At 43.5% G+C, this 27,883-nt stretch overlaps 2 protein-coding genes across 3 annotated transcripts in view; one reads left to right on the top strand and one right to left on the bottom strand.

Annotated features, from left to right (window-relative positions):
- TM9SF3 (transmembrane 9 superfamily protein member 3) overlaps window positions 1-23,402 on the bottom strand; it is a 114,715-nt gene extending 91,313 nt beyond the window's left edge. Inside the window, exons 1-5 of one of the 2 annotated variants that reach the window (XM_070524416.1) lie at window positions 23,232-23,402; window positions 22,398-22,593; window positions 22,213-22,335; window positions 17,708-17,868; window positions 1,059-1,136 (exon numbers count right to left, since the gene is read on the bottom strand). In XM_070524416.1, coding sequence (XP_070380517.1) covers window positions 1,059-1,136; window positions 17,708-17,868; window positions 22,213-22,335; window positions 22,398-22,593; window positions 23,232-23,309 — 636 coding nt within the window. In that variant the 5' untranslated portion in view covers window positions 23,310-23,402. The remainder of the gene's footprint in view (window positions 1-1,058; window positions 1,137-17,707; window positions 17,869-22,212; window positions 22,336-22,397; window positions 22,594-23,231) is intronic. The other variant, XM_070524417.1, reaches the window with a different exon arrangement.
- On the top strand, window positions 2,726-4,265 carry LOC139055542 (uncharacterized). The gene has a single exon (XM_070533048.1). The coding sequence runs from the start codon at window positions 2,974-2,976 to the stop codon at window positions 4,261-4,263; it is 1,290 nt and encodes a 429-aa protein (XP_070389149.1). The 5' UTR covers window positions 2,726-2,973; the 3' UTR covers window positions 4,264-4,265.
- Window positions 23,403-27,883: the final 4,481 nt, after the last annotated feature.

The following is a 27,883-nucleotide window of genomic DNA, read 5'->3' on the forward strand; positions in this document are numbered from 1 at the left end:
ATTACACATTGTGTTTTGCTGCAACCCATGTGTGTTGTGCGGTGAAGCATTCAAATTGTGCAAAGCCGATTTTAGTTTCGTGTTCTGATTGCACCGTGCAGGCAATTTTCAGCCAGTTTCTTTTTATGTGGTGCGTGTTAGAATCGGGTAAATACCGCAATCAAACATCATTAGCTGCAGTTATTGCTTGAAAATCATCCAAGGGCAGCCCCAAAATAGGTGTTTGAATGCGAGATGACATTTGTTCAGTGCGTTCACACTCCACTAAGCTCCGCTGATACAGACACTGCCACTGTGTGTCACCATCGGGGTCACCATAGGGGTCAGGCATGTGCGTGCTCACTGGTCAACTTTGAATTATTCAGCGAAGGCAAATTTTAGGACCAAAATAATGAAAGTTGTTTCAATTAGTTATCTCGCTTGGTGCAGACTTCTCTAGGGAACACTTCCTGCCCCATTTGCCTCTCTCATAGCTCATTCTTCACACACAATGGTAGAGGTTGTGTGGATTCCTGGTCATGCGGGATTGTCGGGGAATGAGCGGACTAACCAGCTCACCTGTGAAGCTTTATGCCAGGCTTCCGGTATCCGTGAACCAACTCTACAGACTTCACGCCAAACACCGTACAGCCTAAAACCCTATTGTCTCCTCAGGCACGTCTTTCCCTCTCCCAACCCGGCACTCCCGCGTGCTTATGGCATTCTACTACGGCAGGTACAGTCAAACTCCTTGCTCTCTCCAACCCATCCCCACTTTCTCCTTGCTTTCGCAGATGAACCCCCCCCTGTCTGCCCACCTAGTGAAGGTTAACGTAACTCCCAACACATTCTGTGGCACTGTACCACACTTATTTCTCCCCCATCTCCTTCTTTGCCCCTCCACCCTATCGGCTATGTGGCTCAGACTTGCCAGCTTTCGCTCAGGTCTGTCAACAAGCCGCCCTTATATGCCACCCACACAATATGCATCAAACTCTCATTGAATAGTATCTCAACATACATTCACACACACATACACATTGAATCACACACACTGAGTCAAGCACAGTGAGACTTGCCCTATGCTGGAAGAAGCTTGGGTCTAGATACTTGTCAAACCTTTCTTCAAATCGAACAGTTGATGGCTTCCAGATTACCTGTTCGGAAAAACAAACCAATCCTTTAGGTCGTGCAAAGAACATGCATATAGTAATTATTTTCATCAAATGTAATATACATGTCATGGGATCTATATGTAATGGTGCCTACTGCCCCTTATCACTTGGTGTGGTGGCTTAGTGGGTATGGCGTTGCACTGATAAGCACGAGGTCACGGGATCGAATTCCAGCCATGGTGGCCACATTGCAATGGGGGTGAAAAGCAAATATGCCTGTGCACAATGCATTAGGAACCTGAAGTGGTCAAAATTATTCTGGAGTCCCCTACTACGGCATTCCTCATAATCAGATTTCGATTTTGGGCACGTGTAAGTCCAACAATCTTTTTTCCCCTTATTTCCCTTCGTGGGAGAGCAGACCATACACTAGAAACAATGGCGGCACCAGTCCATTTTGCACCTTAGCCATCTGTGGCATTGCAAGGAATCGAAATGCATGGTTAGTGGCAGTACATTTGCTAATAGGGCAAATTGGAAGTGTACGATACAGTTGATTGTATGACATCAGGTTTATCAGAGTACAGAGCTTGTCATAGTGCAAAAACCATGGGTTGTTTTTTTTTGCTTCAAGAGTGCCTGTGCACAAGGTTATTTTTCATGCACAGAAACACAAAAGTGCAAATTTATAAAATCGTCCAGTAATACTTGATCTCAAACTTGTAGATAAACGACCTTATCTGTGACATATATCACAATGCCTTGTAGTAGTACTAATGTTGTGACTGGCAGTGGTAAACAAAAAACGTCTCAGGCTAGAGTCAATGCTTCAACAGAGAGACTTGTCATCCTTGTAACGTTGGCTCCAACTGACACATGCCTTGTTCCAACCACTGTTTGTCAGTTCAAGTGTCCCATGTTCCTGCAAACACCTGCCTATTTTAACAATGTTATTCTTATTTATGCAGAACTAGTCAAGTGGCCTGAGGTCGACACTTGCACATCACTTTTGGAAACTTGAGCATGCATTTTTAAACAATTATGCATCTCTACAATGCATTATATTGAGGGAGGGAAAAGTAAATGCCACCTACTTCCGACACTTGACATGGCTAAACAATGACAAGATCACCTTGCTATTATGACTCATTCATGGTTCACCTGTTCTAATCATCTTCCAGTACCAACTAAATACTCGTGATCTGGCAAGAATTGCGTATGATTGGCACAGCTGCCCACAAGCAATCACTGAGCACTGAATTATACACCAGTACACTACTATGTAGTTTTGTCATCAAGTGGATAAGCAGTCAGACTTGTATGTAACGAATCATATTTAATGAATCACTTGTAATCAATTACATTTTGATTGTTTCATAACTGATTAGTTTCTTTACAAGGCAATGCTCACTGTATATCAATTACTTTGTTCAGTAACCAATTACGTGTAGCAAATTACTTTACTGACAAGACAAGCTGTAACAGCTGATGTGCCTTTCAGCACTTGAATTTAGTAGGAACTACAGTAAAATGCCCGCAGACATGTCATGCAACACCCTCTCAGATGCACATGTTTAGCCAGCAAACTCGGGCACCAGTATTTGTTTCCTCATCTTAACTGTTGTATCTGCGCAACGTTTATCAAGCGTATTCTCTTGTTACTGTGCGCCGCGTATCTGATGCACGCGGTCATTGTTCACATGTGCTATTGTATCGCTAGCCAATCGCATGCCTCGGCTGCACCCATGCTCCCTTTATAAGGCGAAGCCACTGAATCGTTGCTGTCTGTTATGTTCATGTTGCTGTCCGAATAAATACTTGACTTCACGGCGTCTCTGGTCAACATGGCGACGAGGGTGGGACCGTTCGGGCAGAGGCAATGACCAAGCCTGAGGAAACTGCAACGACGCCACGGCAAGCGAGGACATCAGTGATGACCAACACCCTGGGATCTTTGGCCGAGTTCTGCCCAGACTCTGGCAATATCGAAGTCTACCTGGAAAGGTTCGACCTGTATGCAACCGCCAATGGAATAGACTCAAGTAAGAAGTTGCAAGTCTTCTTAACAATCCTGGGTGAAAAGGCTTACGTGACTCTGCGTAGCCTGCTGCTGCCGAAGAAACCAACGGAAGTCAAGTACGAAGAAGCTACAGAAGCTCTCCGAAAGCACTATGCTCCAAAACGGTCAGTGGTTACCGAACGGTATCACTTTTACCAGCGAAAGCAAGAGCCGGACGAAAGCCTAAAGCAGTTCATCGTCGAGCTGAAAAGACTGGCTGCAACGTGCTCGTTTGGAAGCTTTTTGGAAGAAGCGCTCCGGGATCGACTGATTGCTGGACTCAGGACGGATTCGATTCGATGCCGTCTTCTTGCCTTGTCAGAAGACGAAGTCACCTGGGAGCGAGTATGCAAAATTGCCACTGCCTTGGAAACGGCCCAGAAAGACACCCGAGAAATGCTACCGGAGGGGTCAACCGCCAGTCCTGCCGACGTTTACTGGCATCGGGAGCCCACCACGCAAGGCAGGCGACATGCGACCAAGACGGCTAGCAGCGAGCAGCGTGCCCCCCAAAACGGTCCAAGGAAGCAACGTGGGAAAGGCATTGTTCGCGCCTGTCATAGATGCGGCGGACTGCACGCGCCAGTGAGTTGTCCTTTTCTCAAAAGTACCTGCTTCAAATGCTCGAAGCCAGGGCATGTAGCGAAAATGTGCAAAACTAAGGTCGTGCACAAAGTTGAAGAGACCTTGCCGTCAACAGACTTGCTGACTGTTAGTACGACTAACCAAGTTCATAGCTCTCCGCCTATTGTGCTTAAAGTAAAAGTAAACGGCAAGGAGATTCCGATGGAACTAGACACGGGAGCAGCTGTGACCATAATGTCTGAAAGAGACTTTGATGAAAATTTTCCAAATTACCCATGTTCCAAAGACGACGTGCGTCTAGGAGTGTATAATGGCACTGCACTCAAAGTGAAAGGCGTAGCAAAGGTCAATGTGTCTTATCAGAACCGAAGCTACGATCTGCCTCTGATAGTCGCAAAGCAAGAAAATGAAGCCCGCATGCCGACGCTTTTAGGTCGAGATTGGATGACTACACTAAAAGTTGACCTGCAAAATGCTGTTCAGCAGTTGCAACATGACGTGGATAACGTACAGGAGGGCAGGTAGATGGTAGCAGCGGAAGCTGAAAAGAAGTTGAAACAGTTGTACGGTGATGTGTTTGAGCCAGGCTATGGTTCTATCAGAGGATTCACTGGTAGTATACGAATGAAAACCGATGTGCATCCAACTTTTTGTAAGGCGAGACCAGTACCATATGCCTTGCGCGAACAAGTGGAGAATGAATTGCGTGACCTTGAGAAAGCTGGTGTGGTGTACAGAGTCAGGCACAGTGATTGGGCTACACCGCTAGTTATCGTGCCTAAGAAAACAGGAAAAGAAATTAGGATATGTGGGGATTACAGAGTCACGGTCAATCGGGATATTGAACTTGACCACTATCCACTGCCTCTGCCAGAAGACATATTCGCGTCACTGGTTGGAGGGACCGTGTTCACCTTACTAGATTTGTCGAAGGCTTACCTACAGCTTGAGCTGGATGAGCAGGCACAGCAACTGCTCACGGTGAATACGCACATGGGACTGTTCAGGTTCCGGCGATTGCCGTACGGAGTGGCAAGCGCACCCGCAATGTTTCAGGCCGTGATGGACCAGGTTTTACAAAACATACCTGGGACAGCCTGTTACCTGGACGATGTGTTAATAGCAGGTAAAAACCTGACGGAGTGCTATCACCGTTCCCAGAAAGTGCTAGAAGCGCTTAGTAAGCACGGCATTCGTGTAAACGCAGGGAAATGCAAATTTTTCCAAGAAAATGTTTGTTACTTGGGGCACGAGCTAGACAAGCATGGCGTACACCCAGCAGCGGAAAAAGTAAAGGCGATTCGAGAAGCGCCAAAACCAAGTAATGTGACTCAGCTAAAGGCATTTTTGGGCCTAGTAAACTACTACGCTAAATTTTTGCATGACCTAGCAAATGTGCTAGAACCTCTCCACCAACTGTTGCGCAAGGGCAGCACATGGAACTGGTCGAGCCAGTGTGACGCATGTTTCAGTCGCTGTAAAGATTTAATCAGTGAAGACACGGTCTTGGAACTGTATGATGTAACGAAAGAAATACAGCTGACATGTGACGCTTCTGCTTACGGCTTAGGTGCAGTGCTGTCGCACGTGGTTGAGGGCGTAGAGCGACCGATCGCGTTTGCACCGCGGACGATGACGCCTGCTGAGCGTAACTACGCGCAAGTGGAAAAAGAAGCGCTTGCAGTTGTTTTTGGAGTGAAGAAATTTCATAAATATTTGTATGGGCGTACGTTTAGTGTAATCACTGATCACCAGTCGCTCACAATCATATTTGAAGCAAAGCACCACACAAATGCAGTAGCTGCAGCTCATGTGCACCGCTGGGGAATTTTTCTTGCTAACTACAGCTTTCGTATTTTGCACAGACCAGGAACAAAGATAGCCAATGCAGATGGTTTATCACGCCTTCCACTGCCGGAAGCCGGTGACGAGGCAGAAGAAATCTTTTATTTTTCGCCTGTCAATAAACTCCCTATAACTGCGAAAGATATCGAGCGTGAAACTGTGAAAGATCCAGTTCTCAGTGCTGTTCGTGAAATGGTATGGCACGGATGGCCGCGGGCTGTGGACGCTCATTATCAGCCTTTCTTCGTGAGGCGATTTGAACTTTCAGTGGATTGCGGCTGTTTGGTGTGGAACAACAGAGTCGTGATACCACATTCGCTTCAAAGTGAAGTTATGTGTTTGTTGCATGAGCAACACATTGGCATTACAAAGATGAAAGCTCTTGCAAGGTCAATGGTTTGGTGGCCAAAGATAGACAACTGCTTGGAACAAACTGTAAGGCAGTGTGAAATTTGTCAAAGCACAAAATCTTTGGTGCCACTTGCGCCGCTTTCATCTTGGAAGTGGTGCAAAAGCAGTTGGGAGAGGATACATCTAGACTTTGCTGAAAAAGAAAAAAAGATGTTCCTTTTAGCTGTAGATTCCTATTCCAAATGGTTGGAAATAAGAGTCATGACGTCAACGACCGCGCAAAGCACGATCGAAACAGTGCGCTCGTTGTTCGCAAGTCATGGCCTACCTAAAGAGGTAGTCACTGATAACGGGCTGCAGTTTCGTGCAAAAGAGTTTGAGGACTTCCTATTGTCAAACGGGGTTAAGCACACGCTTACTCCACCATATCATCCTCAGTCCAACGGTTCGGCCGAACGTGCGGTTCAAACAGTAAAGCAGTCGCTGTTGAAGCAATTGCTGGAAGACCAGAGGAATAAAAGTTCCAGGTCACTGCAGCACAGAATTGATAATTTTCTGTTTGCCTATAGAACAACGCCGCATACATTCACCGGCCAAACACCAGCTGAACTCTTTGTGAGGAGGAAGTTGTGCACAAGGTTGTCGTTATTGAAACCAGATATGCAGGATGCAATAAATGCCAAATGTGAGAGTAATGTACGTAGTGCAAACAAGAGGAGGAGTTCACCCAGAGTATTTTCTGTTGGGGATAGAGTGTTTGTGCGTTCAGTACGTGGGGAACAGGTGAAATGGCGTCCAGGCAAGATTGTGGATGCGAAATCGGCAATGACATACCTTGTGGTTGTGGATGGACAGACGCGGTTTGTGCACGCGGATCATTTGCGACATTCTTGTGTAAAGCCTGGTAGTGTTGTGAAAGAAAAGGATGTACCTTTGCCACATGCAAGTGAACTGCTTGAAAGTGAAAGTTTCCTTGCACCCGCCTCAAACCGGCCAGTGTTGGATCGTAGTGATGGTGGCCCACTCTCACATGGAGCCCAAAGTGCATCATCGTCAGAACAAAACGATGCTGGTTCACCTGTGCTACCCAGGCGCAGCGCTCGTGATAAGCGGAAGCCGGATCGTCTGACGTATGACAGATTCTGATCTTATTGGAGGGGAAGTGTTGTATCTGCGCAACGTTTATCAAGCGTATTCTCTTGTTACTGTGCGCCGCGTATCTGATGCACGCAGTCATTGTTCACATGTGCTATTGTATCGCTAGCCAATCGCATGCCTCGGCTGCACCCATGCTCCCTTTATAAGGTGAAGCCACTGAATCGTTGCTGTCTGTTATGTTCATGTTGCTGTCCGAATAAATACTTGACTTCACAGCGTCTCTGGTCAACATTAACCCCTTCCATGCCTTGGATGAGTGGGTTCGTCCGCATGCTTCTGGTAAAAACAGCCAAGGGCAAGCTCAGCTCATCAGCGTACTTTGCATTTTCTAGCAATGCTATGGACATGCCTAGTTTTGTCTCAGTGCATAATCATGCTTTCGGTAGATGACGGCACACAATCCAAGGGGAAGCGCAAGCAGAAGTGAATTTATTCTTTCCAAGAAAGTAAAACATGTCGGCAGCTGGTTAAAAATAAATTTGGCCATTTTAGTGAAAATTAGAGATAATACTGTGGCATGGATAGGATTAATGTTCTGCCAGATGTTGGCCAACAATTGAAAAGGGCACTTCTCTGGCTAACTCTCGATGACAACTTCAGATGCTAATACCAGGAAATCACCAACATTTTTTTTTTTTTCAGCTTATCATTGGCCCTACCAAAAGTGCCTTCTTTAAGCCTGAGCAACAGATAAGTGCTCAGGTTCATAGAGGACCCAAACACAGTCATCGTGGCATTGAGGAACCAGAATCGTGTGCACAAGGTGTTTGCGCATTACAAAAATTTAATTCCATAGTTTAACGTACCAAAACTATAGTCTGATTAGGAGGCACGCCATAGTAAGGGACTCTGGATTAATTTTGACCACCAAGATTATTTAATGTGCACCGAATGCACGGGTACATGGGTGTTCTTGAATTCCACCCATATATGAATGCGGCTGCCGCAGCCAGGGTTGAACCTCTAAACTCGAGCTCAGCAGCGCAATGCCATAGTCGCTGGGCTACTGCTGCTGGTATGGCATTAAAACGCTGCTCTTCCATCAAGCACGCACAGAACAAGTTTTCAGACTTGGTGCAGGTGTCTCCACAAGAAAGAAAGTAATAATAATCACTGAAAATTTTGAAAAGCAATTGTTAGTGAACACAGACATGTGAAGGGATGCAGAGGATGCACTGAAAGAGCCAGGGTCTGTTCTGAAAATAGTAGGACTGTTTTTTTTCCTGGGCGAACGAGAGGCAGTCTAAGCGCGCAGGATCGGTTAAGGGGGATCTTGGGAACACTGGGAAAAATCGGCAGTTGGCTCTCGGCCGTTGAAGAGAGCAGGTCACTTGTACTGTGAACCCTTGTCGAAATGCCTCGTCACGGAGAATCATGGAGCGTTGACTGGATCAGTGTTATGCAATCAAATTGTGTGTAAAGCTTGGTAAAACGGGCAAAGAGACTCGAGACATGATTAAGGAGGCCTACGGTGATGCTGCCATGGGTAGATCAGGTGTTTTTGAGTGGCATAAGCTGTTTCGAGAAGGTAGGAAAAGAATGGAAGACAACGACAGCTCTGGACGCCTTCAACCAGTAAGACCAATGAAAATGTGTCAAGTGAAAAATTTACTGAACAGTGATCGTAGGATGAGTACCAGAATAATTTGAAAGAGCGCAGGTTTGGGCATGTTGGTATTCCCAAATTTTTATGTTTTTAGCACACAAAAAGGGATGAGTCACGTCGTACCTCTGTCTCTCGTCCCTTTCTGTGTGCTAAAAACCTAACAGTTACAGAATAATTGCTGATGAATTGAGCATTCCTCAAACCCAAGTTTTTGAGATCGTGAGAGAAATTTTAGCCATGAGCAAAGTGTGCACGTACATAGTTCGTGCCGCAAGTGTTGCCAGAGGAGCAAAAGGCCAACTGGAAAGCGATCTGCCAGGATCTTCTTCTTCATGTAAATGAGGACCCCGACTTTTTGGACAATGTAGTGACCGGTGACGAGACGTGGGTGTTTGATTACGACCGGAGAGCCAGCGGCAGAGCTTAGAATGCACACCACTTTTTCCCCACGCCCCAAGAAAGCACGAATGAGCAAATCCAAGAGAAAGTCCATCCTCATTTGCTTTTTTTGATCAACATGGAGTCATCCACAAAGAGTTCGTAGCACCCGGACAAACAGTTATTGCAGTTTTTTTTACGTGGAAGTCCTCAAAAGACTGCGAAAACGCATCGTTCGTGTCCGTCCAGCCATTGCCAAAAATTGGCGGCTGCACGACAACATGCCGAGCCACACAGCGTTCCGCATAGTGGAGTATCTTGCCCAGCACAAAGTGGCAACGCTGCCTCGGCCCCCCTACGGCCCCTACTTGGACCTGCCAGACTTTTTTTCTATTCCCAAGAATAAAATCGACGCTCAAGGGGAAGCATCACGGATCGGTAGAGGCTGTTAAGCAGGCCGTGACGAGGGAGCTAAACAGCATTTCGGTCCAGGCATTCCGGGAGGCATAGGAAAACTGGAAAACTCATTGACAGCAGTGTGTAGATGCGGAAGAGTGCTACTTTGAAAAATTCTAATCGTTTGTACTATTCTCACGAATACATTTTTTTTTAATGAGTACTACTACTTTCAGAACAGACCCTGTATTTACTGTATTTGGGCAACCGTGCAGAGTTTGCACAACAAGAAGAAATAGAAAAGCAATTAGATTTCAGTAATTATGCAATTAATTTCATCAGGCACTAATTGGTCACTGTAATCAATTAGAGTGTTTAATGAAGCTATTGCAATTGTAATCGGTTATTTTTTTTTCTGTAACGTGTACAAGTCTGAAAGCAGTGCACAAAGCATGGAAGCGAGTGGCAGTATACGTTTACATGGCAGCACGTTTTACCATTCAAACTTCGCCCAGCCATATTCTAATGGACAACTAATTACACTACAGGCTAACATCTGCAAGGTGCCAAATGCATAGTTTCATTTTTGAACATGTTAGTGTTAAAGCATAGGCCATGCTAATCAACCTCAAAATTACTGACAAGTGGGCAATTATGTGCTGTGTATATAATCCGACTTCCATGTCACTGCTCCGGTCACCCATTTACTTGCACTTCCATAGCTCACTGCTCTAGTCAAGGAAGTATGGTGATTCCGCCAGCGGTCTTTCCAGAACACAAGGCTCATGCACGTACTATCAGCATCAAATGGAACGTGAACAGCGGAGCGCATGGCCCAAGCATAAGTGAAGGTATAGTGCATGCCCTAAAGCCCTAAAGCTCCCCCTTTTATTCTGTACTAAAGTGCAATACAGTTAAAGCTCGGCTTAACGAACTTCAATGTAACGAAATTCTCGATATAACGAAGTATTTTACTTTTCATAACCTCCTGTCCATAGAACGCCATGTAATTAGAACCTCAATTTAACCAAGTCTGTTTGTATGAGATTTCAATATAACAAAATACCGCTTCAGCAGCAAAGGAATGCCGAGGGAATAAATGGAAACTTCCGCAGACGCAGATGGTCAAATGATTCAATTACAAGCAGCTGCTTGCGAACGCACCTCTCAAATCACGGCCGGTGCAACAAAAGCGACCGCCAAAGTAAAGCCCCATAATGTTCCATATAAAGTCCAAGTGCGATAAGATCCTATCACGCCTAAAGTGCAGTTTGTGCTTTAGGTACGAGTAAGTGTGCGATGGATAGAACTGAACATGCTCTCAGGAATGGAGGAAGCCTAAAAGCAGTGAAGAAACTAGGAATAGGCAAGGATCAGATGCATGCGTTAAGAGACAAAGCCGGCAAGATCCTTACTAATATGGATGAGATAGTTCAAGTGGCTGAGGAGTTCTATAGAGATTTACACAGTACCAGTGGCCCCCATGACGATAATCGAAGAGAGAATAGTCTAGAGGAATTTGAAATCCCACAAGTAACGCCGGAAGAAGTAAAGAAAGCCTTGGGAGCTATGCAAAGGGGGAAGGCAGCTGGGGAGGATCAGGTAACAGCAGATTTGTTGAAGGATGGTGGGCAGATTGTTCTAGAAAAACTGCCCACCCTATATACACAATGCCTCGTGACTTCGAGCGTACCGGAATCTTGGAAGAACGCTAACATAATCCTAATCCATAAGAAAGGGGACACCAAAGACTTGAAAAATTATAGACCGATCAGCTTACTGTCCGTTGCCTACAAAGTACTTACTAAGGTAATCGCAAACAGAATCAGGAACATCTTAGACTTCTGTCAACCAAAGGACCAGGCAGGATTCCGTAAAGGCTACTCAACAATAGACCATATTCACACTATCAATCAGGTGATAGAGAAATGTGCAGAATATAACCAACCCTTATGTATAGCTTTCATTGATTACGAGAAAGCATTTGATTCAGTCGAAACCTCAGCAGTCATGGAGGCATTACACAATCAGGGTGTAGACGAGCCGTATGTAAAAATACTGAAAGATATCTATAGCAGCTCCACAGCCCCATAGTCCTCCATAAAGGAAAGCATGAAGGGGCCTTAAAAATGTGACAAGTTCAGCTTAACAGATCTATGCTAAGAATATTAAATTGCATTGTGCATATGGAACCATTTCACAAAGATCCTTATTTGAAGTAGTAGCTTAGCGTGAATAAAACCACGGACACAAGGAAGACAGAGAAGGACAAGCGCTGTCTTCCTTGTGTCCGTGGTTTTATTCACACTAAGCTATTTTCAAATATGGACGACCAACTATCCCAACAGTCAACTCTTCCACAAAGATCCTATTACTAATGCCATGCAATTGAGCAAACACTAGAAGAAGTGAACAGATTTGAGGCATAAGGCACCTACACACACTGTCATTCTTGTCCTCAATAACACTGATACCATATATGGGGATAGGCCAAGAATTGAACAGCATGTTCAAAGAGATGTTGAGCTTCTTATATACAAATTAAAATAATACAAATTAAAATGTAACAAATTTTGAAACAAAAGTGCAAAACATGAGACTGAGAACAGTCAGAATGATATCAGCAGAAGAAAAAAGGAGATAAAGCAACAAAGATGGAAAGGGAGAGAAAACACTGCAAATGAAATTAAGAAGATAAGACACTGGGATTTGAGAATTAAATTTTATAGCATGATGTAAACATTTTTGTGATTGCACCCAAGAATAGAAGCACCAAAAGACAAGGAAAAAATTAACATTCATGCAGAGTCAGAGACCATAAATATGTCTGCATGATTTCTTCAGTTGTTTACCTTAAAGGGGCATGGAAAAGCTTTGTCAACATAGTAAGAAAACATTGCCATTGTAGAAGGGGCTCCTGTGAACATGTGAGCCAGATATTATTGCACTACATGCAGCAGGAAATTTAGAATTTTGTGTAAAAAACAGTGAAAAAGCACCTGCTTTCGCCTTCGCAATGTCGTTATTACAAGGAGCACAACCCACCAACAGGTATTAGCTGATTTCTTGATTGGAAGAACATTATCAGTAATACTATTATTGCTAATTTTGAGATAAATAAATGAAAAATGTATGTCTGTGATCTAAAATGACAGAAAAAACATTTCTTCCTGCCGTGTTTGAATCAGTCTGCAGCCGGTGGGTGGCTGGACCCCTTAGTGTGCCGGCATGCTTAGTTAGGAGTAGATGCAGTTTACTAAACAGGCTGAAGCGAAAATCTGCACTTTGAATTTCGATAAGAATTACGCACTTCTGGAAGAAGCTGACTATCGTCTGCTCAAGCTCAGCCACTGCCGCTAATGTAGGACAAACTTTGGCCACACTGCTTCTCAGTGTCAGAGCTGTGAAATCTCACCCATTTTGATTAGTTTTGAACACTCAACTAGCCTTAAACCATGCGAAACTTAAGCCCAGACCCCATGTACACTACGCCTGTCAAGTCCCACAAGTAACTGCAGTGAGCATCTACAAGTGACACGTGCCAGCACGTGCTCACTCACAGACAGAAGTTCTTACTGAGCCATTAATAGCGCTTCAAAAAGCGCAATCGGGATTTGCACACTATACATGCAGGACAAAGGCAGTCGGCACCACATAGCATGGCCAGACTGGAGCACAAGCCCTTTTGGCATAATGCCCTCGGCGGTGCACTGCACTCGGCACTGCCCTACTCCTTTTGATTGGAGGACGTTGAGGGCAAATGGAAAAGGTAAATATATGGCATTCGTAGTACTTATGCTTGCACTTAGTCTTTCTGAAAAATTTTTTTTGACAATATACCCCTGGGAAACACCATACTTGTTCCGAGGCAATTTTAAGGCCTTAAGGAAAGGTGGTTCAGGGCCCCTTTAATATCCCAAAGCAACATGTAGGCCATGACAGACGCCATGGTATCGCTCATTTTTTTAACATGCATCCAGAGCTTAGTACACAATTGCTATGCATTCTGCCCTCAATGGTCCATGATTACAGAAGCCAGGAGTCAACCATATGACCTAATACTCAGCAACAAAGCACCAAAGCAACTGCACCACCTAATAAATACAAGTTGTGCAAGACTCTGGTCACATCTGCTGCAATATGAGAGCTGTCACTTCAACAGGCACTAGCATGTTTGCCAACGTAATACTTTATGGCCAAGTTTGAGGTACCCCACTTTATGCAGATGCATGATGAAAATTCCAACACTGTTTGTGTATTGCACCTGTGCAGTAGTCAAGACTATTCCTTTGGGGCCCCTATTCTAAAACATTCTATATGCAGTATAAAGGTACACACAGTAGTATATTTACAATATGTCTGACAAGCTAAAGTGACGAGTACAGCTCCTATTGTCATTTCAGTGCTGTACAAGCTCACTGACCTATGTCCTTAGTTTTCCTGTGCCATCAGATAGTCGAGATAGATGGTAACAGAGGTAGTGTCATCGCAGCTAATTCACGCAAAGTGAGTAACCATGAAGATTAAGGGACCACGAGTCATTGCATATTTAGCTTGCTTAACTCTTTCGGGACCGGGGAAAAAACAGGCAATTCTGATGGGTGTCAAAAATTATTTTTTATTACGAATAGTCATTACGCTATATTGCTGCAATGTTTATCAAAATGTAGCTAATTAGATGGTCTTTCATGCATAAAGAAAGGTTAGACTTAAAAGTGATATATAATATTTTTAAAAAAATCTCAAATTCAAGATTTGCTGAAAGAACAACATAAAAAAGTTGGAAAAGTCATGGATATACAAGTGGAAAAACATAATAAAAAAAAATTCAAGATATACAAAATGTGCTACAATGCCTCCTTTCTTGCTTGTGAAAATTTGGCACGCGTATCTACAACTGTCTTTTTTTTGTGTGAAATCTAGCTTGCACCAGTGGTCAGCCACTCAGGTCCCACGGTTCTTGTGCCACTCGACGAAGCAGTTCCGGGCAGTCGTAAAACACAAGTGAACTTGGCATGTGCTGCAAAAGACATTAGTTTTGAGCTCGATTTTCTTCTGCTCATAGCACAGCTTGCAGTTTCTGCGTTTTGCCACTTTTTCCGGCTTGTGGAGTGCATGTTTTGCGACGGGTGGTGGAGGCGTGTGTGCTTGCTTGGCACCGTCAAGATTCAGAAGCTGCCGAATGAGCTCTTCTCTAAAAGCTAGGTGGTCAAACCCGGCAGTCCGTGCCAGCTCAGGAATCTCTGGGTGCAATGTGCGGTGAGCTTGGAAGAGTACGAAACTGTTCACACATGCAATATCGATGCAGTGGAAGAACAGAGTCTTCCACCACCGTACGCTTCTCATGAGAACATTATAATATCCAATCATTTGATCCGATTTATCTACACCTAGCATGCCAGCATTATAATCATGGATCAGCAGAGGCTTTGTTATAGATATCTGAGTCCAGGAGTTTTGCCTTCTTTCCCTTCTTTTTGCGGTGACCGTGTCATTTGCAGTATGAACCGTGCTCATCATGTTGACAACACGCCGGTCTTTCCACTGAAGGTACAGGATGTTCTGATCGCGCAACCATCGAATGTCGCCACGTCGAGCTTTTTTTTCCCACCGTGCATCCTTCAGTTCGGCAGGAAATCCTCGGCGATCCTTGCGTGTGGTTCCGCAAGCCAATGTTTTTCGGCTGAGAAGATGACTGAACAGGCTAGTAGAAGTGTAAAAATTGTCCATAAAGATCCTGTAGCCCTGATCAAGATATCTGTGACACAGCTGGCAAACTACGTCGAAAGCTAAGCCATGGGGCCCTGGCTGCTCACGCTTACCGGTATACACACTAAACTGCACAGTATATCCGGTGCCAGGGTCAGCTAGGACCCACAGCTTGTAGCCCCATTTTGTTACTTTATCTTTGATATACTGTCGGATGCCTGACCGCCCTTTCGATTTCACCATGCGCTCATCCACGGAAAGATCGCGATGTGGCTGGAAAAGATTCGCTGACACTTCGTTCATGTGTTGCAGGAGCCACCACATGTATCGGAGCTTTCCTCTTGAACTTTGAGAGACATCGTCCAAGTCTGCAACTTGCAACATTGCGAGTAGAGCTATGAACCGGCGTCGCCGCATGATCCGTGGTGGGAGCAGACCGCTGTACAGATCTCCTACGTTCCAATACAGCTTCAGCCGAGGAACCTTCACAACGCCCATGTAAATTACGAGTCCGATAAACTTTAGCATTTCACTTGGGGTGACTTCTTCCCAAGATCCATCGGAACAAGCATGCGTTGGTTTTTCCAAAATGTGAGTCCAAGCATACTTGTTCGTGTTGTCACAAATTGTTTCGATCACATTCATCGAGAAAAACAGAAGAAAGAAGTCCAGAGCAGTCAAGAATTTCTTTGATCCGCTTCTGAGCGCCACGCCCACTTCTGCGTCCAAGTACACGCCAGGTTCCCGTCGCGGCGAAAACTCAATCCGCTTCTGCGCTGGCGGCAGCAGATCATTGCCGTAGCTTGTTGAGACCCTATCAAGTAAAGATAAAATAATGAGAACATATAGCGAGCCCGTTCACCTACTCCAGAAAGAAATGAATGTGGAACTATGCTCACCTTCGGCTACTAGATGAAGTCCGTGGCTCATCATCATCCGAATCGGAGTCCGAAATAAAATCGGAGCTGCCGAAGTCGTCGCCGAAGTCGTCTTCAGACTCTTCGCTGCTCGGTTCATCAAAAAAATCCGTTGCCGAAGCAGCGGAATCACGCGATTGACGGCGTTCTTTTCGAGCGACCGGACGCGAGCACGACGCCATTTTCCACTGCGTCCGCCGCCGCCGCAATCGAGAAAATTCTCTCTCGCGTATCGCCACCTGCTGGAAATGAAAGAAACTATGCCGAAACCGAGAGTCTAGTTCCTGACGACCTCCTAGATGGAGCTACATGTCCAAGCGCGCGGAAATTTGAACGGGGCAGTGCGCGCAAAACCGTCGATCATATATGATCGATGGCCTATGGGCCGGTCCCGAAAGTGTTAAGGGGGTATGAGCTAAAAGAACAATATAAGGCCATTTGTGAAGTATGCAACTGGTGTTGCCTATGAGATATTGCGCTTATGTAGGAAGATCTACACAGCCAAAAATGGATGGTGCTTCAATGACCACACATGGAAGCACAAACGTTCAGCAAAAAAACAAGGGAACTGTTTATTTACTTGCGCATTGCAAGGTCTGCGAATGTGGCCATCAGTTTCACAAAATTAAGATTGTAGGCAAAAGCATAGGTACAGCAGCATGGGAGCTATCAGAAGCATTTCAATTTTGCACAAAGGAAATGGGCACTGACTGTTCTAGCGACCCATTTGTTTCACTTTTTAAGACTTTTTGTTGTTACATTTTGGCATAATGTTTCCTGGCCTTTTGCAGGTTTTATTTTACTTAATGTATAAGTAATGACACATGATTTGTGTAAAATGAAAAGCAAAATGCAACAAGAGGATATAAGTGAAAAAGGTGTGGCAAAATAATGCAAGCAATCTGAATCAGTAACACAATAAGTAATTATCACGGAATACTAATGAGTATAGTAATATCCGAATATACCAAAATACGACCAACAGTTTGGTGGAGTAGTGTAAATGATACTGAGTGGATGGAGTAATAGTAGAAGTAGAAGAAACAATGCAATGCTGTGGGAGCAAGAAGGAAAAAAGGTAATGTGAGTAAGGGTATATTATATGAGACTAACATAACAGTTGCCTGGGTAAAATTATATATCCAAGCGACATGCTTCATATGAAGGGGTTAGACAGTTGTTCGCTGAATGGCGCAATGCCTGCACACGGGGCTATAAAATTGGAAGGGGTGTTCTAGAAGTACTGGACTGCACCAAAATTGACTCATGATTGACGTGCAACAGCAATGAATGGCTAAAGCCAGTGTGTTTAATTTTAATTTTATAATGGGGGCATTACATTGTAACACAGTTACAACTGCCTAGCTGAAAAAATAAAGGGGGACAGAAAAAGATCCTTTAGCACAAGCAGTATATGATACGGCCAGCCCTACAGGTATTTAGCTTTTAGCATCATGCAGTCCCTTCGTACTTTTAAAAGATATCAGAGAAAATAACCAGATGAGCATGCAGAGTCAAGCTGCCACATAAGTAGTGCAGCTTGGCTCTTGGTCTGTCTGGTCACTACACTAATACCAAACCCTATCACAAAACAACAAACAAAACTCACCTCATACGTAAGAAATATCTTCTGGTTTAAAACAAGTTTCGTTTTTACTTCGCTGGTCAAGTTGACATCAACTATTCTGTTTCCATTGTAGCCAATTTCAAACTTCTTGTGTGTCCAAAGGTAATAGCTGTTGTCAGACTCGTCATGCTCACCAACAATGCCTGAGAGAGAACAGATACCACATGGTAACAAAAGCATTTTTTTTATTAGGGGTGTTCGAATAGTGAAATATCCTAATTAAATTGAATATGAATATTCTGAGAAAAACGACTTCTGAAAATCAAATAAAATATTTTATTCATAAACACAGTGAAATATATAGAGCGTGCTCCAACTAAAGGGGGCGTGGTGGCGTGCTGTGTCAGTGCCACCAACGGCCAGTCTAGTGTTACACTGCATGCTACAGCACGCCACCCAATCTCGAAGGTCGCTGCCTTTGCAAGCTACATGCTCTCCCTTGCCCGCTCATGACTGTTGTGTTCGTAATCAATCAGTTACCACAGTAATAAAAATCAATGTATTGTATTTAAGACAAATATGGTAATTATTTGCACATTCTGGTGAACAAGTCTGCAAAAAGAGCTTTTGTTTACAGTGCCTGCGATGCTTTCGCATGCCGTCGTCTGCTATAGTAGCACACTGCCAGGGCCGCACCACCGTCTCGTCACACAGTCCTAATTAAGTAAAAAAAAGTCTTATTTACATTATTTACATTGCTTAATTACAGGCATATTAAAGGGACACTAAAGAAAAAAATAATTTCACCTGCAATTGTAAATTATCCTCTTACATTACCAAATACACCACTCTTCCTGCAAGATGCTTGGCAAACCATAAAACGCATAACTAAAGACAGGTGGCAACACCACCTCGGAGTTTTCCCACCAGCCCGCCATAATGCCAGGAACTTTTACGGTGTCTGCTAGATCCTAGTTAATTCTTTATGGGCAACAATCGACTACATTAGGTTCCAAAGGAGCCCAGGACTGAACATGGCAAGTTTCAAGCGCTTTCATTGAACCCAACACGAACAAAATAGGAAAATTACTTTGAAAAAAATCTGCAGCGTCACACTGACACACTGGCTTTGCGGTTTCGGCGCGAAATTTTAAAAATTACACTTTGACCTTCATTTTCTTTTTTGATAAACAAAATATTATTGTGAAAGTAACGATAATAGAGTTCTCAAGCAATACTTTATCAGTCTCGACTGAATTAGTGTCCTTTTAATGCTGTATGTAATGCTGTTAACAAATAGACACAAATAGAGGTGCTTGCAAATGAGGAACCACTTGCTTTCAGTTATTTAGCGCACTACGATAACGACAGTCATGATAAAAAGGAAACAGCACGTCATGAGATGCGAGTGGAATGACGAGTTCATTCAAGGTGAGAAATGTGATACAACAGCACTGATCATTGTTTTAAAGGTCTGCAAACATAGTGCAATTGCCCAAATAATAAACTGCTTTTCCTAAGTCAAGACAACACATTTGCACGAGCGTTATTTTTTTTTTCAAGGTCCAATCGCTTGCGAAATGAAAACCGCAGTGAAAATCGAAACTGTTTTATTTGGAACCTTTACATACACCTTCCAGCTACTTCTATATAGTTGCTGCTGAATTGAGACATTTCTCTTAGCGTGGTACCAACTTTCTTATACCATCGTCATAGAAGGAAGCAGCCGGATGTGCTTTCAGCCAATTCAGTACACTGGTCCACAGCTTGTTGTCCGAGTCAAACTGCTGTCCTCATAGCCAGCGTTTCATGTGAGCAAAGAGGTGGTAATCAGAGAGAGCCACTTCCCATTGAAAATGCTGCAGGAGCTTTGTTGCAGCTGCACTGTGCGGCCGTGAATTGTCATGAAGAAGGACAATGCCTGATGACGACACTCCTCTTCGCTTGTTCTGAAGTGCCTTTTGTAGACGTTCAAGAGTCACGCTGTATGAGACTGCAGTGATGGTCGCGCCATATTCCATGAATTCCACCAAGAGAACACCACTGCTGTCCCAGAACACAGTAGCCATACACTTTCTGCAGTAGAAGGTTCACTTGAACTTCATTGCTTTCAGGGAATCAGAATGCATCCACTGTTTGGTTTGCTCTTTTGTTTCTTTTGTTTTGAAACGGACCCATGTCTCGTCCCCTGAGACGATTTTCTTCAAAAAATCTTCTTCATCACGGTAGCGCTGAAGAAATGTTAAGGCTGCACCCATTCATTGTGTTTTGTGACGGTTGGTCAGCATCTTGGAATCCCACCTAGCACAGAGCTTGCGGTACTGGAGTCTCTCACTCACGATGGTATAGAGAGCTGACGATGAAATTTCGGGAAATGAATCGCTCGACATAGAAATTGTTAACCAAGGATTTTCTCGAATCGCCTAATCCACTCGCTGAACGAGATCATTGGTTGACACTCGCTTCCTTCCCTGCCTGCATCCCCCCCCCCCCCATGAACGTCTGTGCTTCCTGCTTCAAAGTTCCTGCACTATTGCTGCACTTTGCTGTCACTCATGAAAGTTGTACCGTACACATTACTCATTCGCCGATGAATTTCGGCTGCATTGCCCCCCTCAGCATGCAGAAATCGAATGAGAGCATGTACTTAGCGGGAGACTATCGTTAGAGGCACGTTTACGTGCTCACTGCGCACTCAGAATTGACAAATGCGACCTCACGCGATCGACGGGCATACTAGAGACACTGTGCAACACATACACAGACAATGTTATCAAATTTTCACTATGGTTTTTCATTTCGCGACCAACTGGACCTTGAAAAAAAAAACACTCGTATATTAAAGCTGCCTAAAAATAAGGCATTCATAATGAATCACATTAAATAATTGAGCATAAGTTATCTGCCTTGTGTCGTTTGCTCATGAATTGGTGACCCTGTGCATAAATCGCAGGTCCCTTGCATAAGAGTCATCCTGAATAGTCCTCACTTCCATTGTTATCTTTTTTGGGACTCCAATGTGTTTCTATCCTCTAAATATATGAAAGAAGTGAACATTCGACAACTTCGAATATTGAATTCTGGAATCGAATACGAATTGAATAGCAAGGACTATTCGATTCGTGTTCGAAATATATAAACAACTGCTTGTCTGAGGAAAATGTGCCTTGTACTGCTGCTGTAAAATCAAAAATACAGTAGAGCGCCTCTACAACGAAATGACCTGTATAACAACAAAGGAATACCTGTGCCACACGGGCGAGGTTAATGCCATTAAAAGTTTAAGACCTTACGTTTCTTAATGCAATTATATTTTGATCTCTGCTACACGCACATACTTAATGACATTAAGCGTTGCGATGGCGATAGCTGCAGTGAAACGGTTAAGTTTGCTTGCCAATTGTAATACAATAAAAAACAGTTATCTAGGGAGCAGATGTTTCAGAAATGGCATGAGAAACATTAATCAGCATATTGTATGTAGTTTACTTCACGAATGTCATTGTTGCACCCAGCCGTAAAGTTTTTGAAGCCAAAGCTAGCTCAACGGCCAATCCATAGCGTAGCCAAAGCATCGAAAGAGGTAAAATAGCCCTAACAGCTTCATAGCTCTCAAGCAGCGATCCTGCAGAATTTGACCGCGTGCTCCAGTTTGTTCTGGCGTATGTGCTTCTTCGAGTCAAGCATCATCAAGAAATTCGAAGGCTTCAGTATGAGGCCAACAAGGCAAGGAGCCGCTGCTGTGCAATCGAACAGCTTCTCCTGGCTAACGTGCTCACGATTAGTGCTCTAGCCGCGAGTAGTGGCAACATCACCTGCTGATCTCTACGAAAATAAAGAGCTCCTTTTAAAAAAGTGAAGAATATATTAGTTGTTTTTATTTACAAGTTTGCTTAATATCATGAGAATATGGTTTCCTGTACTAAATACCAATGTTTTTGTATCTGCACTAAGTATTCAATAAACTTCAAACTTCAATCTACGGCCACGGCGGGGACATCGTAAACGAGAGTACGCAATCGACAGCCAAGTGAGCTGTAATAATTGTAAGAACACACTACGCCACGAGAAAGAGCAATTTTTTAAAGAAAGTGAAAAATATATAAATTGTTATTCACTAAGAATCAGTTTAGTCTCGTCAGAATGTGGAGACATTGGGAACGAGAGTACGCATTTGATGGCCAAGTGAGTTACGAAACGCACTATGTCGCAAATGGCATTAAGCTTTAATGCCATTAAGCACGTCCGTGTGGCACCCCACGAAAGACATTAAAGTTTAAAGCTTTAGCCAGTTAATGTCATTTTCTGTGCCCGTGTGGCAGGGGTATAATTCTGTCCCTTTTCTATCGCAAGCTGCACTGTGCAGTACCTTTACAACAAAGTGACCTGTATAACCAGTTAAGCACTTCGTCATAAAGGTGTGCAACTGCCAACTGTACACTGCTCAATTGTACACTTGCAAAAGATTGCAACTCAATGCTTCCGAAAAACCTTCACGCCCTCATGGTTAACAAACTTTGAACATAGATTTTAAAAATATGACTTACCCCAGATAGGCAGCCCATCAATATACATCTGATACCAGTAGTGGTTTTTTACAGCATATATGAATGCATGCAATTTTGCACTATCCAGGGTGATGTCGCAGTACGTCGTCTTGGCCACAGGTGCTGCAAATAACACGAAAATCAAAATTAAACTACATGACCCACAGTATGAGCAGTGTGCTCACCTTTGAAAAGTATGTCGAGGCCACTAAATTCAAGTTCAACTCCTAGGAGTGCCTCTCCTAAGGTTTCATGGTAATGACTGATGGAGGCTTTAGGGCCAACACAGAAAGGCAACGACAAATAAGTGTACGTCTCTTGTCGGTTGTGGTAGGGTCCCACTGTGTTCATCCACAACACCACTTCTTCGTTGTCTTGGTACTGCAAACATAACGCAGAAAGCAGACACTTCAGGCAAGTGTTTTCGCGGCCTGTAGAGCCGCGTCGACGCGCATTCTGCTCGCAGCTGCTTCCAAACGACACCTGTTCTCTATCCAACAGCGACCGGTGGAATGACGCTACTTATAAGAGCAGCCACACAGTAGCCAACTCGGCTGCGTGGTACATGCAGTAACACACAATCGTTGCAAATGCGCTTGTGCCGCAAGGAACAGGGTAACAATTAGGCTTATTGCGGCTTCATGCGATCTTGTTAACTTGAGGTGGTGGTCATATCCAACATCAAGCTGTATTCTTACAGGCAACTATCAACATTTTCCTACACAACACCTAAGTCCACGTTATCACCATCGGAGTATCAAGGTAAAGAACGACGCCGCCGGCGTGGAGTCGATCAGCATTAAAGTCATATTGCAGAAGCAGAGAGCGTTATTGTTCACAACTACTGGCCAAAGTACATTTGTTTTAATCTAAAAACCTGGCAAGCAGATGAAATTAAACGCATAGGAGGGTGTGTGCCGCACACCATCGCCCAAACCTTAATGCGCGCAGTGTGTGGCACCAAGATACGAATTTACAAGCTGCACGTACTGTTCTAGAGCAAGATCTCGATATCATACCTTGTGATCATGCTCATCGCTTTCGGTAGACCTGAAGCAGATGAATAGTAGCACGAACGCATATCCAAATCGTTTCATGATTAATATGCCGCGTAAGTACTCTTCATGACTCGACGACAGCACTCCTAGTACATCAGTACGTCCAGCCACGTCAGCCCTAAACGCCTTTATTTATTGAATGGCGCTTGTATTCATATAATGATTATTACTATTAGCAAGCTAAATGGCAAATCAATTGGATAAAAAGTTTTCTAACACAAACTGTAATAATACTATTTTAATAAAATTATTTTTCTTGTTTCTTTTTTTTGCAACTTCGGCGCCATTTAATTAACGCGCCTAGTTCAAGTCACGCGATGCAGTTCACTGTACCATGACTGTGCTTTCGACCGCGATCGAGCCCGATCGGGATTGCATTTGGATCTTTTGGGCAATCTGCGGAAGGGAGTCAATCACAGTCTAGAAATTCAATCCGGATCAGGCTCAATCGCGAGCGAGAGGGCCCCATGTGACGGGGGTATTAGTAATAGTTTGCACGTGAACATCAAAGTACGCTTATGAGGTACATCAGTGAACGCAAGCTCGTCAAGGGCCAGCGCCTCCACTGATAGATCATGCCGAGCGAGACATTTTGCATAATGCCGACAACCCCGCGCGCCCACAAAGTTCAGCAGGAGGCGCGGCACCTCTTAAATACTTACACCTTAAGAAAAGTCAGCTGAGCAAGTTAGTATTGAGTCATGTCGAAAAATTTAGCACTAGAACAGACAAAGATGTGGGGAAGAGAAAACGATACGAGCGCTCTCCTCTACATATTTGTCTGTTTTAATGCTAAATTTTTCAACAATTAATTACGCCTAACCCCATTTCGGGACTGGCAGCAACTTTTAAGGTCGTGTTAAAAATAACTGAGAAGTGGGATCTGTAGACGTCAGATGGCATTACCCTTTCATTTTTGAAAATAAATATAGAAACAAACCTGCGGACAAGAGTGTTTAGTTTGAAGATAGCTTTGTAGAGTAGACAACTTTCAGAGTTTTGTAAAATGTCAATTTTGCAGTCATTAAAGCAGTGCATGCTTGTGGGGTTAAGATCACACTAATTATACTCTATGACAACTGAAAGACCAGCAGTTTCCGCAGCAATATTACACAAGCCTTGTTTGCATACTGTAGAGAGAGAAAAAGGTTACATAGAAAAGGCAATGGGGTTAACAAAAGGTAGTTCTGGTTGGCTACCCTGCATAAAGGGAAGGGGATAGAAAGAGGAAGGAGCACAAATTAAATAAATCGCCTACACAATCATGCGATAGCAACAGTAACACTCATCACCTATGAAACTCTTAGAAAAAGGTTGTATAGAAAAGGCTTAACAAAAGGTAGTTCTAGCTACCCTGCATAAGGAGTAGGGGATAAAAAGAGAGAGCAGCACAAATGAAATAAATTATGTACACAATCATGCGGTAGCAATGGTAGCCTTCAGCACCTATCAAAGTCTTCGTAGACCTCAGGAACTTCAGAGAAAAAGGTTGTATAGAAAAGGCAGAGAGGTTAACAAAAGGTATTTCTAGTTGCGTGGCTACCCTGCATAAGGGGAAGGGGACAGAAAGAGAGAGGAGTACAAATGAAATAAATTGCGTACACAATCATGCGGTAGCAACGGTAGCGCTCGGAACCTATCAAAGTCTTCGCAAACTTGTAGACCTCAGGATCTTCAGCAATGCATCATACTGGTAGGAATTAGCAGCGTAGTAGAGATAACATGATTTGCCACACAAATGCAGCATAGTAGAGATAACATGGTTTGCCACACAAAGTGTACTGAATAGAGCATCTAGTTGTGCCATGCTGCAAGTAGAAGACATATTTAAGTTGCACAGCCATGAGTTACTGCGACACAGACTACACTCAAATGACTGAAGTATTTGGTACTTTGATGCATTTTGTTGAACTAAAGAGCGGACAGAAGAAGTGAAGAGGAGAGAGTAAAATGGCAACTATTGTGCAAATTAATATTATGTTGGCAGAAAGGCAAGAGCCCATGTGGCCAAGTGGTATTCTGTCTCCAACTAATGAGGTAGTAGCCATGGGAGTCTTGATTTTATTCCTGGGTCAACCAAATGCAATTCTCTTGGTGAAGTGGTATATATACCCCAGAAACAACCTCTTCGTGAACATATCTTTTTGCCACAATTGAAGCACCAGATTTAGTAAAGAAGATTATTGTAAAATTTCTGTAATGAGTTCTTTTTAGGCAGCTTTCCACTTTTCTTGTTTCCTGAAATACCGCAGTAGCCAGGTATCGATTGGGAAGTCGTGGAATACCCAACAATGCCAGCCGATTGGTGAAGATACCTGAAAAATGCCGACTAGAGGTACAGGTTGGTCAGTACAGCACATGTACACATTCCACATACTTTGTAGGGATGCTTTCGAGTCCGTGAATGACTCACTGTCCTGATGGCTGGTGAAGAATCTAACCATGGTTGCCCTTTAGTCTATCAATGAATATATATATATATATATATATATATATATATTTCTACCAGTATTCTTTGTGGCAGCAGTAGAACAGTGAAATTCGTTATGAAATTGGTCTATTTATCTTGTTCAGAGCTGCGACGTGCTCACGATGCATAATAATGTAGCCTTTATTGAGATCAGTTATAGTGCATCTTCCTAATAACACAGGTCAATTTCTCTCTCTTAGGGACATATTTGATTTGCATATATACCTAAATGACTTGCTGCAAGTCCATTAATAGCATCCTTATAGAAGCACTGTAATAAGGCTAACACCTCTGTATTTTAACAAAAAGGAAGCCATCATAATTTCATCATTGTTTGTTCACTATTCTTTTTCCATTTGGCTATTTGTTCTAACTACCAGCTACTTTGAAGAATTTTGAGTGGTCATTCTAACCTTGTGTAAATAAACTTTCTTTTAACAGTAGAGTATTAAATTATGATTCACTGTCAGCCCATTGATTAGGGCACTCGAAAAGTTACCTTGGAGCTCAATTCTATTCATTGCTTTGTTCTCATTTCTGATCTCCATCACAAGGTGTAGGTACCTATAGCCACATAGATTTGGTTTTGAATGCACTATTGCTGTTTTATTGGTGAATGTCCTTTGTCAGCCCTGTTGCACCCGTATTTCCACTAAAATCTTTAATTACTGCTATGTTTCAAATATATGCTCTTTTGAGTTAATTTTCTAAGGCAGGATTAATCGTCAGTGCTATATACTAGTTATTTATACTGAAGCAGTAAATTCTATTCAACAGGATAGCATCAATGATCTTACATATGCAAACCTGGAGCTGTATTCTGTAACGAATCAATTTCCAAAGAATTCGCTTTCCGAGCAGCAATTGGTCACCGCCTGGGTGACGCCATCGCCTGGGGGCGGGCACGCATAGTATGTTGATGTCACGCACATGTCAATCACGCAGAAGCCGAATTTGTTGTCTGTTACGAAGCGAAGGGGCGCAAGGTGCTTTGGTGTGATCCATGTATACCATGTGCAGAGCCTGTGCATCCCGTGTGCACGGGCAAGATCCGTGTTCAGAGTGAAATGGCATGGGGAAGCTTATAGTAGGGGTGCACGAAGTGAAATTTGGGAGTGGGCCAACCTAAAATTTGGGGGTATGCCAACTTAAATTTGGATGTGGGTCAACTTAATTTTGGAGGTGGGCCAACTTGAAATTTGGGGGTGGGCTTACTAAAATTTGGGTGTGGGCCATCTTCAATTTGGATATGTCGGTCAATTTAATTTTGGGGGTGGGTCAACTTGAAATATGGGGGTGAGCGAACTGACATTTTGGGGTGGGCCAACTTAAGTTTGGGGGTATGCTTATGTATAGTTAAACAACTCCAGTCAGTCAATTTAATTTTGGGGGAGGGTCAACTTGAAATCTGGGGGTGAGCCAACTGAAATTTTGGGGTGGGCCAACTTAAGTTTGGGGGCATGGTTACGTTAAACAACTCCAGTGGAGTTTCTGCGCACCATGTTAACGTACGACGTACTACCCAGTGGCATAAATGGGTCAAACGCAGTAGACAAAATACGCTAAATCACTTGCTCACACATTTCATAATGAAAGACATAAACCTAATCAACAGCACCAACAAATTATTTGTTGTAATTGCTGTTTTAACCAAGAAGCATTCCTAATTTGCTATCTTTTCACTTCATTTGCGACATCTATTTACAGAAAAAAACCTGCGGACTGATTCGCCTCTGCCCTTCCTCTCGTTTTCATTACGTCAGCAAACCACCAAATGTGAGGCCACTGCCAAACTGAATTCTTTGGAAACCGAATTGTTACAGAATATGGTTCCTGCACTGCTGTGCTGGCACTGGTCCTCTTTTATTCTGATGCAAACATTCGACTGACCATTTTTTTATCTTGCTCCTAATTCTCATTTTTAAGAAGGACTCTAGAAATATGGCCCATTGCTAGAGCATAGATTCAGCTTGAATGCTATGGTCCTGCTTTCAGCCACCTCCAGGCTGAAGTACAGTTACAAAAATGTATGCACAGTGTTGCAAATAAGCTTCACTTTCAGATCCCATTAACTATGCTTCAGTTCTTTATTTCTTTTTTCTTTTCCTCATTTATTCTTCTCAGGCATGCACTTACCTTCCTG

Source organism: Dermacentor albipictus, chromosome 1 (genome assembly GCF_038994185.2).
Source record: "Dermacentor albipictus isolate Rhodes 1998 colony chromosome 1, USDA_Dalb.pri_finalv2, whole genome shotgun sequence".
NCBI classification, from domain to species: domain Eukaryota; kingdom Metazoa; phylum Arthropoda; class Arachnida; order Ixodida; family Ixodidae; genus Dermacentor; species Dermacentor albipictus.

Coding starts and splice junctions, on each gene's coding strand:
- LOC139055542 (XM_070533048.1), top strand. CDS start 2,974: ATGACCAAGCCTGAGGAAACTGCAACGACGCCACGGCAAGCGAGGACA.